This window comes from Micromesistius poutassou (assembly GCF_964030765.1).
Source record: "Micromesistius poutassou genome assembly, chromosome: 9".
Lineage (NCBI taxonomy): Eukaryota > Metazoa > Chordata > Actinopteri > Gadiformes > Gadidae > Micromesistius > Micromesistius poutassou.
Genome location: NC_140279.1, coordinates 2,955,158 through 2,967,657, shown reverse-complemented (window position 1 = coordinate 2,967,657; position 12,500 = coordinate 2,955,158). Strand labels below are relative to the sequence as shown.

At 45.5% G+C, this 12,500-nt stretch overlaps 1 protein-coding gene across 1 annotated transcript in view; it reads right to left on the bottom strand.

The window, feature by feature from the left end:
* The window catches only part of LOC311353234 (disintegrin and metalloproteinase domain-containing protein 10), a 27,592-nt gene that overhangs the window by 12,399 nt on the left and 2,693 nt on the right, over positions 1 to 12,500 (bottom strand). Inside the window, exons 4-6 of the mRNA XM_084473073.1 lie at positions 12,139 to 12,294; positions 4,375 to 4,460; positions 3,063 to 3,185 (exon numbers count right to left, since the gene is read on the bottom strand). Of these exons, the coding sequence (XP_084329199.1) occupies positions 3,063 to 3,185; positions 4,375 to 4,460; positions 12,139 to 12,294 (365 nt within the window). The remainder of the gene's footprint in view (positions 1 to 3,062; positions 3,186 to 4,374; positions 4,461 to 12,138; positions 12,295 to 12,500) is intronic.

Below are 12,500 nucleotides of genomic sequence, written 5' to 3'. Positions count from 1 at the left end.
TGGGGCACAGACCCCCCCCCCCACACCCTCACAAACACCCACAATGGTCTTTTGACGGCAACCGTTGTCAATTTCTCTGTTCTCTGAACTGCTCAATGCAGTGCATGTGTGTGTGTATGTGTGTGTGTGTGTGTGTGGTTTTAATACATGTGTGTGTGTTTTAGAATATGTGTGTGTGTGTGTGTGTGTGTTTTTGGGTACCTGTGTGTGTACGTGCGTATTTGTGTGTGCGTGCGTGCGCGCGGTGCGTGCGCGTGCATGCGTGTGTATGTGTGTGTCTGTATGTGTGTGTGCATGCGCGTGCGTGTCAGTACATGTGTGTCGTTGGGTGTCACCCAGTGTGGCTCAGCCCTGGACGGAACAAAACCGCTCCTACAGAACCAGCGGGGACATGAATACATCTGTTTGGTGGATGGAAAACAATCGCTGAGCGCGGGGGTTCAACCGCGGAGAGAGAGAGAGCGACGGGCTCAGACAACAACAGCGGCCCTAAGGGGGAGCGTGTGAAAAACGGATGCCTGGCTGTGATTGATGAGGAGTGGGTGGGTGGTGGTGGCCCTGCTCAGCACACTAGCACTGAAGCCTTCCTGACGACCAGGCTTTGAGGACAGAGCTCGTGACACGCTCTCACGAGAGGACAAACGCGCTTCACTTGTTTCCTTCACAGGGCGCCCGGAAGGTCACTTGGTCGTGAAGCCTGATCTGCGGTATGCGTTTGAGAGCAGACAGCGCAGTAGGACAGCGACATTGCAGCGATGTCGCCGGAGGTTGAAAAGGCTGGGGGCTGATACATTTCACGTGACGTCTGACGGAACCTTGTTTAAACCTTGCTTGTTTTTTTTGTTTTACAGGCAGACCGTTCCATCGTTGACTTGACGGTTGTTACTGAAGGAAAAACAGAAAAAAAAAAAAAAAGAATGTTTCCCTCTCGTCTGAGTTCTGTTCAAGAGGGTTTTAAGGGCGCTCTCAAGATGACTCACTTAGCTTTCACTGAGAAGTCCTTCTAGTGGGGTGAAGGATCAAGAGCAAAGGCTTGAGGGTTGTGAGGGTGAAAATATCACCTACTTGAACTTGGCGAGGGATATTCAGGGCTTCCTCAGCTCCATGACTGCCTCCATTTTGGAAGATTAGGAGCTTCCGAATGTAAGTTATTGTGTAGGAGGTAATCTGTGGGTCATTGTTTAGCGACTAATCATGAAATGATTATGGGGAGACATTATTAGTTGTGTTTGAAACGGCCACAGCATGTCTCATGCAAGACCTGGAAAACAATGTTTTTATTAGCCTAAGTTAAGGTATATTTACATTAATATGGGATGTTTCAGTACTTTAACAACTCTCTCTCTCCTCTCAAAATGGCGGAGCATCTGTAACAAAAATTCCCATGATGCATTCTGATGTACAAGCCCTATCACTGCACTGAAACCGTCAGTCAGAAGTAACTCCTTAATTAACTAATTAACTAATGCAAGCGTCCGACTGGCACATTCTCTCTCTCCCCCTGCCATCTATGGCTGCACTTCAATAGAGCTTGGCATTCAGCAGTGACATGTTATGTTATGTTATGTTATGTTGCTACATATCGTCAGAGCTAATTTAGACCTGTTTATCCTGGTTCAGCCAAACATCACTGAAGAATGAACCTGCTGGCTCCCTACATAGCTGGCACCCCACACCGGACTGGAGAGCGAGAGAGAGAGAGAGAGAGAGAGAGAGAGAGAGAGAGAGAGAGAGAGAGAGAGAGAGAGAGAGCTTAGCTACACACACAGATAGTGAAAGAAAGAGAGCGAGAGAGAGAGAGAGAGAGAGAGAGAGCGAGAGAGAGAGAGAGAGATTAGCTACACACACAGATAGTGAAAGAAAGAGAGCGAGAGAGAGAGAGAGAGAGAGAGAGCGAGAGAGACAGAGAGAGAGAGAGAGAGATTAGCTACACACACAGATAGAGTGAAAGAGAGAGAAATAGAGAGAGAGAGAGCGAGAGACACTTGAGACTGCTTAGCTACACAGATCGAGTGAAAGAGAGAAAAAACCAGAAAGAGAGAGAGCGAGAGAGAGAACCAGACAGAGTGAGAGAGAGCGAGAGAGCGCGAGAGAGAGAGAGAGTGAGAGAGAGAGAGAGAGAGAGAGAGAGAGGGAGAGAGAGAGAGAGTGAGAGAGAGAGAGAGAGAGTGAGAGAGAGAGAGAGTGAGAGAGAGAGAGAGAGACAGAGAGAGAGAGAGAGAGAGAGAGAGAGAGAGAGACAGAGAGAGAGAGAGCCCGGGCAGCTGCTGGTGTCTTTGTCGGCCTTGAAGCTGACTTCAGTGTTCTTCACCGTCTTTGTGGAAGCAACAGTTCAGGCATTGTGGTGGAGGGTAAAGGATATGAATGCTACTTAAAAACACCTTACTCTGGCCTTGGGTAGAATCACAGACTCGAGAAAGAATTAATAACATTAATTGACGTTATCTCTAGAAAAAATAGAAGAATAGCCAGTAGAAGAAGAAGAAGAAGAAGAAGAAGAAGAAGAAGAAGAAGAAGAGCCAGTTTGGGAATGGATATGACAATGGATATGATGTCAAAACAAGGATTCGAGTCAACCTTTTGCCCTAACGTTCGCAAAAAGCGGTGTACCCAATGCTTAGAACACCATCCGTTTGCAAACAAAACATCCACATCAAAGGGTCAACAGGGGCAGATAGAATACGCAGTATTATTTGTGATGGCAGAGCCGGGGCCAATGTGCACGTGGGCACGGAGTGCTGCAGATATACGTGCAGGAAGCGGCATCGTTTGATCCAGCAGTCTACATGGACAATGCAGCCTCATTGACGTTTTCAAGGTGGTCTCCTGGATGTAGCTATAACTGTGGATGTAGCTGTAGTTACTGTTTGGTATTACTACTTATTTATTTATTTATTTATTATTTATTACTATCTCTTTGTCTCTTTCAAAAGGGAAAACCCAGTAGCATTTCTGATATATGTTTTATAATAATAATAATAATAATAATAATAATAATAAAAATATCATCCAACCATGAAGATGTGCACCAGGATATCTTGTCAGTGTGTAGCTTGGGTTACCTGAGCCACCACAGCCTCGACCGATCTGAACTTCTTGAAGTACAGGTGGTCGGCTTGGAAGTGCAGCATGCAACTGGTCTTGAACTCATCCGCGGTTCTCCTGGACCGGTTCACTGGCGCCTCCTGTGGACGGTCGCAGCATTGCAAAAGGAGTGGACGCATGTTTATCTGAATTAATTAGGTGAATTAGGTGAATTGAAGCCACTCGAAGGGTTGTTGTTTGTTTTTCTATACATCAATAATAAAGAGTACCATTGGAATTGGAGTACAGTCCCAGATAAAGTAAATATAATAAAACCAACAGAGAAAGTATATATTTTACACACTCTAGTGTGTGTGTTTAGGTGCCATTCGAGTGCATCAGAGTTGTGAGGTCCCAGTCCTGCAGACGATGTGACGTCAGATGTCTGGGAGTGTTGACAAAGCAAGGCCACCATCAGATACGTATCAGGAAGACATCTGCTCGATGCATTTTATGACCTCAACAGTGACCGAACATTGTAAAAAGTTTAGAATGGCATGCAGGATAAAAATGGACCGACAGAGTGCCCCCCTACAAACGTCTCCCCAATGTCCTGTACAGACAGGGAGAAGGGCCGCCTTCAGCCAGCCAACAAAAGGTTGTAGATGAGGGAGGTCGATAGGGATGCAATCAAGCACAGACAGACACACGTACACACACACACACACACACACACACACACACACACGAGTGTGTGTGTGTGTGTGTGTGTGTGTGTGTGTGTGTGTGTGTGTACGTGTGTCTGTGTGTGTGTGTGTGTGTGCGAGATGTTTATGAAATGACTTACAATGTACACCAACAACAAAATACCACCTGCCTGATTAGGTATGGCGGTGGCGATGGTATGTCGGTGTACTGCCTGATAGGCATCCTGCAAACACACACTCAACCACGTGGAGCCCCCCTGTGGTCACCTTCATCTCCCACAGGCCTCAGGTGTGTGTGTGTGTGTGTGTGTGTGTGAGAGTGTGTGTCTGTGTGTGTGTGTGTGTGTGTGTGTATGTGTATGTGTGAGTGTGTGTGTAAGTATTCAGATATTTGATTGTGTGTGTGTATGTGCACGTTTGTTTTGAATGTGTGTGTGTGTGTGTGTATGTATATGCACATGCGTATGTGCGTTCTTGCGTGCATGTGTTTGTGTGCCTGTGTTTTTGAAATACATGTGTGTGTGTGTGTGTGTGTGTGTGTGTCTGTGTGTGTGTGTGTGTGTGTGCAGGAGTGTGTGTGTGTGCGTGGGAGTGTGTGTGTGTGTGTGTGTGTGTGTGGGGTGAGGAGATGTCTGGGCTCTACCTCATCAGGGCCGAGCTGCTGGGCATGGAGCTGCAGACCCTCGGCACCACAGAATCCACTGGGACCTGCTCCCCATGACGGGAGGACTGGACAACACACACACACACACACACACACACACACACACACACACACACACACACACACACACACACAGTTGAGATCAGGACAGCACTCCTCATTCATACACACACAAGTCCCACATGAACATGCTGACACACATAAAAACACATACCTGCACACATACAGACACTCCAAATAAAACACAAACATTCACAAGCACAAACACACACAAACCCACACACAAACCGAATAAAACTGGTGTTATCAGACCAGTGGCGGCTGCTGGTCTTTCAAAGAGGGGAAGCTCATTTTCGGCCTACATCATATAAATGGTCAACTTATTGAACGTAAATTATCCTCTCTGTTCCTTTTCAAGGCAATGCTCTATCATACCAACTAGCTGTCTTTTCCAGTGACTTGACCAGTGTCCTCTCAATGGCCAGCAGAGCTAGGCTGCTTAAACGGCCTTGGCCCATTGTGTTATGAGTGTAGGACTTGAGCCGCTTTAAACAGGAGAAGCTCCTTTATACACCTGCAGAAGTAGCTCCAATTGTTGCCACTAATGAGAACAGTTTGTAAAGCTGAGGCATTGCACTGTCCAACTCCATGTCTTTAAGGAACACCAAGAAATCACACAGCTTTCCCGTCACCCTGCAAGTCCTGATCTGAATACAGGACTTGAAGTTCAGACCTCATGCTCCCTGAATCAAAGTGATGGCCAACTACCAAAACAATATTATACTTGAACAAGGAAATGTGGGAATTATGTTAAACTGAAACAACTGGAATTGTGTGTATAAGTATGAAATGTACGATGAAAATTGTCTAGCAATTTTGCCAAGCAAATATCAAGAAATAGGTTGCAGTTCGTCTTTCGACTCGCTTGCAAAATTCGCGACGGGACTGAGGACTGAAGAGAGCTCCGGCGAAGTTTTATAGGTCACAAAATCGCTGTCAATCAAATGGCAACTCAGTCTTTCGCAGACCCTCCAATCATCACGCAGAAGCCCAACGTCCAGGCCAGCCCACTCCTCCATAGACCTCTGAAGAATAAGTCCCGCCTCCGAGGCTCCCGGTTCCCTCGGTCAAATGTCCATGGGAAATAACATTGGGTTTTTGAATGATCGTACATAGCAAACTCTGTAGGTGACAAAGAAGTAAAAGCTCCATCACGTTTTGAACTACACACATTTTCCATCTAGTTTCGACTGGCTTTTTGGATTGTCTGTGCCGTCGTTTACTACTTTAACGGCACCAACAATCCAACAAGCCAGTCGAAACTAGATGGAAAATGTGTGTAGTTCAAAACATGACGCAGCTTTTACTTCTTCGTCACCTACAGAGTTTGTTATGTACGATCTTTCAAAAACCCCATGTTATTTCCCATAGACAGGTCTATTCACCACCAGAGACGCTGAGTGTCCGTGGGAGGGACATAATCGCAGCATTATCCAATGACCGTCGAAAGAAAATTTTAAATTTTAAAAAAGCTGTTCTATGCAGCCCCATTGAAGTGGACGGATGCTGAGCTTCAACAGGCAAATGCACTGTGACGCTACGGGAATGAATTAGAAGGAAATCGAGTCAGTCGACCTGCGATAAGCAGCTGATTCTGAACAAACTCGTCTTCGAGATGGACGTGTTCTAACGCATTTTTAGTCAATGAAATGTTAACACAACAGTATATATTTTACCATTTAATTTTGGAAATTTTAGGGGAAGCTCAGCTTCCCTTGCAGTCTTAGAGAAACCGCCACTGTATCAGACATATTGTCCTTAACGTTTGGAACAACCTCATCACATACTCAAACACTACACCCCACACACAATTTCAAACCCCTACGTTTTGGCAGATAAAGGACATGATGACCTGCAGATACGCAAAGATGCCTGGGACAGGAAGTGTGGCTTTGCGGGCACATATATATATTTTTTATTTCAGAAACAAAGTATGTTTTACTCTTCAAGCTAGAAGGACACTGGTAAATGCCACCTTTCTTCCTGTGTTGGATTATGGCGACATCTTATACATGAATGCTGCCTCAACAACCCTACACGTCCTCAATACAGTTCCATGGTGCACTACGCTTTAACTTAAATGCCAAATCACACACTCATCATTGCTCTCTCTCTGAGTCGACTGGTTTTAGCTCTCTCTCACTCCGCAGATGGACCCATTGGCATATTTTTATTTATAAAGGTATTATTGGCAAATTACTTTCATATCTTTCTGATATTTTGTCCCAAATGCACTAGTTTGCGTTCAAATAATTTTATACTCTTAGACACTCCAAGAACACTGACTGAGCTAGGTGAGACAGCTTTTAGTTATGCGGCTCCCTGGTGCTGGAATCTCCTTCAAAAATATCTTAAGTTATCTGTTGCAATTCCTCTTAACCATTTAAAAAAAATACTCAAACACTTTAGATCTGACAGTTGTTAATGCTTTCACTAAACAAACCTTGCAGTGTGTTTCAGTGTTTTTTATGCGTTATCTGTCTTACTTTGTCTTACCTGTTTCTTGTAATCTAATCTTCCCAGTGTTAAGTATGTTTTGTTGAGCCTGTCTTTTCTGTGCTCTGTTTTTGTGTTTCGTCAAATTTTGTGCAATGTCTACGTGCTCTGATTCTATGTTTTGTCATATTTTTGTGTAATGTCTAAGCGATCAGTTTTTATGCTTCATCATGTTTTTTTGTGCAATATCTTTATGTCTGTATGTCAGGGCTCCCTTGAAAAAGAGGCTAAAGGTCTCAATGGGACTTACTTGGATAAATAAAGGTTAAATTAAAAAAAATAAAAATCGATATATATATATACCCTTATAAGGAAACACATTGGGTAACTATGAAATTCACGAGGTTTAAACATCAAACTGAACATTCCGTATTCCCCAACTATTTCTGCTATCTCATCAGCAAACACGCCTTGTTTGTTTGATAACAAGCCAATCCCGGCATGGAGGATTAGCACAGGTTTGAAGCAAGTTGAAGGACAGAACGGGAACCCTTGTGATGGCTGTACTTATTACAGAAGTGCAAATGATTGCTAATGTTATTTTAACCTGCCTGCAAAGTTGAGTTTACACATGTCAATTGACGCAATACATCAAAACCAGACTGCTCTCAACACTGATATCTAACAAGACTCTGACAAGATACTCTGGACATCGGGCTGGTACGTGCACACGATCCGCTTTACCAGAGGGGGTGTATCTCCTAGGCCTTAGAACCCAGGTTGATTGGAACAGCCAGGTTCTCATACACGCAGAGAGAGTTGAGCAGGGAACATTATAATAACAGAGAATGTCTAATATGAAGAGAACTGGCACTCTCTGGTGACTTCCGGTTTCTGAACTGGTTGTGGTAACACATCTCCGTGCGAGGGCGCTCGCTGGTGAGTGCAGAATGAATGGGAGTCGACGGGGTTTCACCCTCAAATTACACTTTTCTCAGGGTGTCATTTTTTGTCAAGTAATTTGAAAGTCACATTCAAAAGGGGGGGCAATGATGGCATGATATATGATGCTATATATGATGATATATATATATTATATATATATACATATAATATATAACAATTAACTTAGACGGAAAGTCCTCCTTAAGATAATGTTTCTGATTCTGCTTCAGCTTCAGCTGCCATCAAGAGGGGTCTCTGGTCGTAATCAGTCGCAAGTCTGTCCCTGACCAATCAGCATTCATTAGCAGACTGCTAGCGTGTACGACCAACAACGGCCCAAACTGTAAGAAATTGAAAGGACATAAGTACTCATTCATTCGACTTTTGAACTATAATCTACATTGAACTTGCAGAATCTACAATACAATCCGCGATATTTCAACGACAAGCAGGTGAAAGAGACACATTTAGCCGTCTAGCCCCATAGACCCCCATTCAATCTGCACTTTCGTAGACAGGCTCTGATAATAAGTACTGAGGTGTTTTTGACTTTGATTTCCTGCTCATCAACTGGAGGACGTTTGCTCACTGTGACGGCCCCACGGCGCCTCGTAGTGGTCTGGGTGACTTCTGGCCAACGATCCTTTAGTCCATTCACCCACACCTGCTGGCTCAGCTCTTAAACCTGAGGGTGCAGTCCCTCTCTTGGCTGCTCTGCTTGTGGCAGCGGAGCCATGATCAATGTTTGGGAATTTGTGAAAAAAATAAAAGATAAATGTAAAGATAATTCTCACTGTATGTGGTCCCCCCAATTCATTTCCAGACCATAGACAGGGTGTGACATGACGAATCAGTCTGTCTGCCTTTTCTGCAGGAGATTTTTGAGGAGACGGTGAGGAAGCATGGCTTTAAAATCCCCACATCCTTTACAAAGATTATGATTTCGACAGAAGATAAGGTTACCAAACTTTAAGTTGAACAAATGCACATTATGATCTGCAATATTCTTGGTGTCAATGTTCTGGTCTATATGTGTTACTGAACGTTTACTGTAGTTTGATTGTACATGTATAAATATATTGTGTGTGTATATGGTGCAACTGTGTTCCCTGGAATGCCCATGACAAATTTCTCCAAAGGGAGACAAAGCATGTTCTAATCTTATCAAACAAAGATTTGCAACGTGTCCACCTCTTTGATTGCAATGTGATAGGATTAAGAAGAAATTCACTCATATCTGACTTTGACATTTCTTCCCTAACAACAGCACCTGAGTTCAACCATTTACAGTAGGCTTTATTCATGTGCCATGGTAATCACTTTCACATGAGGTCTACAGTAAGCAATTAACAGAATATGGCAGTGTTTTCCTCTTAATACGTGACCCATAATAACATAAAGATGTTGTTTAGTGTGTGTGTGTGTGTGTGTGTGTGTGTGTGTGTGTGTGTGTATGTTTAGTGTGTGTGTGTGTGTGTGTGTGTGTGTGTCCTTCACCTACTCAGTCAATCAACCACCAAATAGGACACACCACTGGTTGGATCACCCCATCCACTCAGATCCCTCTAAGCCAATCACAGACAGCAGCTTGAACCCCTGACCTCTGTGATTAGTAGTCTTTGATGTTTGGTCTATAAAAGCAAAGCGGTTGGTTTTACGGCTCGATTGTTCCGGTCTGGGGGGGAAATGTAACGCTACACGAGCCCACACCAGCCTATCGACATGCGTCTTCCCTTCAATAATTCACTCATCCCGCCACGAGATGACGTCACCTATCTCTGGATCCGTCCCAGCAACAACAGCCCAGTGGACCGCTGTGTCCTGCACAGGGTCAGTGCTCGCTGCCAGATCAGCAGTTGCATACATCTGTTCCCACCTGATATTTCAAAACCGGGCCTTCTGGGTAATCACAAGGTGCGTGGTGTGATGTGGGAGCCACTGAAGAACAAAGTCTGGAGCGGGTGAATTGCTCCACTGTGTTCATGATGTAGGAATCAAAACCGCGCCAGAGGATTTCACCCCTCGTAAGCCTCCTCCTGACTGGGAAATCGTGAGCAGGCTCCCTTTTATTTTCCTCAATGAACTTAAAGCGCTGTTAACAATTTGAACAACTGGAGGTTTTGTCTGGAGAATTGGCTTGATGCTAATGACAATTAATATATGTACTACACAGGTGCCAAATACTGTTGCGTGCGTGTGTGCATGCTTTTGTAATGGCTTAAATGTGCTGGTGAGATCTTCTCCGTGCAACGTGGGAGAGGTCTACCTGTCCTGCGGTCATGATGAACAAAGGAGCAGTCACATGAGGCAGAGGTAACTACAGGGCACTGAACGGAGATTAACACAACGCAGAAGAAACACACACACACGCACATGCGGGCGAGCAAACGCAAACACACGAACACACACACAGACACACAGACACACACACACACGTGCATGCACGCACACACACAAACACACACAGACACACAGACACACTGACACACCTCCGTGCTTTGTTATTTAAAATCCAAAGGTCAGCTTCACCATTCTCAGCACCCTGCTGCTAAACCAACTTAGGTGAGGTCTTTTTCGGGAAAAAAAAATCTAAAACAATTATATTATCCACAACTTTTTCCACAACTCAATAGAGAGTGTTTGTTTGTCTGGGAATCCCGTACGTATATACATATAACACACACACACACAAAGGTTCGACAACATTCAGTGTTTTCCTGGAATTCCAAGGACAAACGTCGTCAGAGGAAGCCGGTGTTTGCTTCCGCTATTTTTAACCGTGGGCTAATGATTCCGCTCCTCACAATGGTGCCCATCACCCTGGGGCCTGTTTCAGAACCTGGACGGCCTCCTTATGGACTCACTTACAGCTGAGAATGTCATCACCCAACATCATACAATAAACTTGTCCTCACCGCTCTCCCCCGCTGCTCCCAAAGGAAGTAGTTAAGAGAACGCTACGAGACGCAAAACATTACACACGTGAGCTGATTGTCTGGATATAGAACGGCGGCGGAACCATTGATTGTTCTTGTCAATATCACGCGACTGGATCTTTCCTCTGCTTCCATGAAGAGCAGCAGGGCAGGAAGACGTTTGTAGAAACGCCTGAGGCATACAGTACAGGTACAGTTTGTACATGAAAGCATGAGGGGAAGGAGCCAGAGAGAGCGCCTGGGAACCTAAGGGGGGGTCCTGGTGGGGTCCGCAGCTTGGCTCCACTTTAATGCCTTCCTGGAAGTCTTTGAGAAACACGTGTCACACGCACATGCATTCACGTGCATGCACATGTATCACGCGCACACACACACACACACACAAATACACACACATACACGTAGACATACACATAGATATACACACACACACACACACACACACACACGTGCAACCATGCACATGCACACGCTACGAAATACGACATAAATAAGCGGTGAATGCCAGCTGGCCCTATGTTGACCCTGGAGAATTGTTCCAGGCCAAAGAGTTTGACTCCACCTCAAAGACCTCCAGCATCTGAGAGCAAGATCCCAGTTCTCCTCTTTCTGTCTCCCCTTCTCCTAACTCAGGAACAAAGCACCCCGCACCCCCCCCCCCCCCCCCCCCCGGGTTGCCTTTTTCTACGGTCGGTCGTCAGCAAACCCCCCCTCACATTGTGTTGACATTGGCCGCTACATCCACATCCACACCCACACCCCCCATGGAGGCATAACCTATACCGGCTGTGAGAGTGAAACTCTGCTCCCAGAGAGTTTTGGCGGTTCGGCTCGCGGGACTCACACTGCATCACGTCTGTGTTTTGGCTCGGCGCTGCGGAGGATGTTGATGTATGCGGTGCTTCGGGGAAGGAACTACATGTCTCATGTCTCTGCGGTGCCAGTTAATCAGAATGGTGGAATGAGGCTTGTAAGCCAATCAAAGCAAGGCTATTCGGTTGGAATACTGTATGTCACTGAGCGCTTTTTTTTCAAACAACGAGAAGAATGTTGTTTTTTTTGTCTTGATTCGACACGTCCCGCACACGTATTCTGTGTTGAATCACCGTACCAAACCGTCGATTTGGCCCCAACTCTGAAGCCAGCTTGAAAAAAAACAACAACAAAGATACTGTCTGTCTGTCTGAATCAATAAATCTTCGCACAACTCATTTATCACAGGTGGAAACATCTGCAGACATTATTCCAGTCTTATCCCAGTGTGAACTTAACGGGCGGTTTCCAAGCCGTTCACACTCCCACCAGTGTAAGAGAAAGATGTGTGTGTGTGTGTGTGCGCGCGTGTGTGTGTGTGTGTCTCCCTCACCCATGTCGTCTTCATGGTAGATGACGGAGTGGTGGTCGGCGGGCCTGCTGGTGTAGCGATGGAGCGGCTCTATGTGGTATGTCCCGTTGCTGGTCCGCACCGAGCCCTCAAACTGACCCTGCAGCAGAGAGCCGTGGCAGGACGCATCCTGCTCACCTGGGGGGGGGGGGGGGGGGGACATGGGTCAGCTGTACATGGAGCAGAGAGCGAGAGATACTAGTGGAAAGATGAGAGAGAGAGAGAGAGAGGGAGGGAGAGAGAGAGAGAGAGAGAGAGAGAGAGAGAGAGAGAGAGAGAGAGAGACTAAAAGACAGTTTGTTGGACTGAGAGGTCAAACAGGAAAAGAGAATAACAGTCAGACA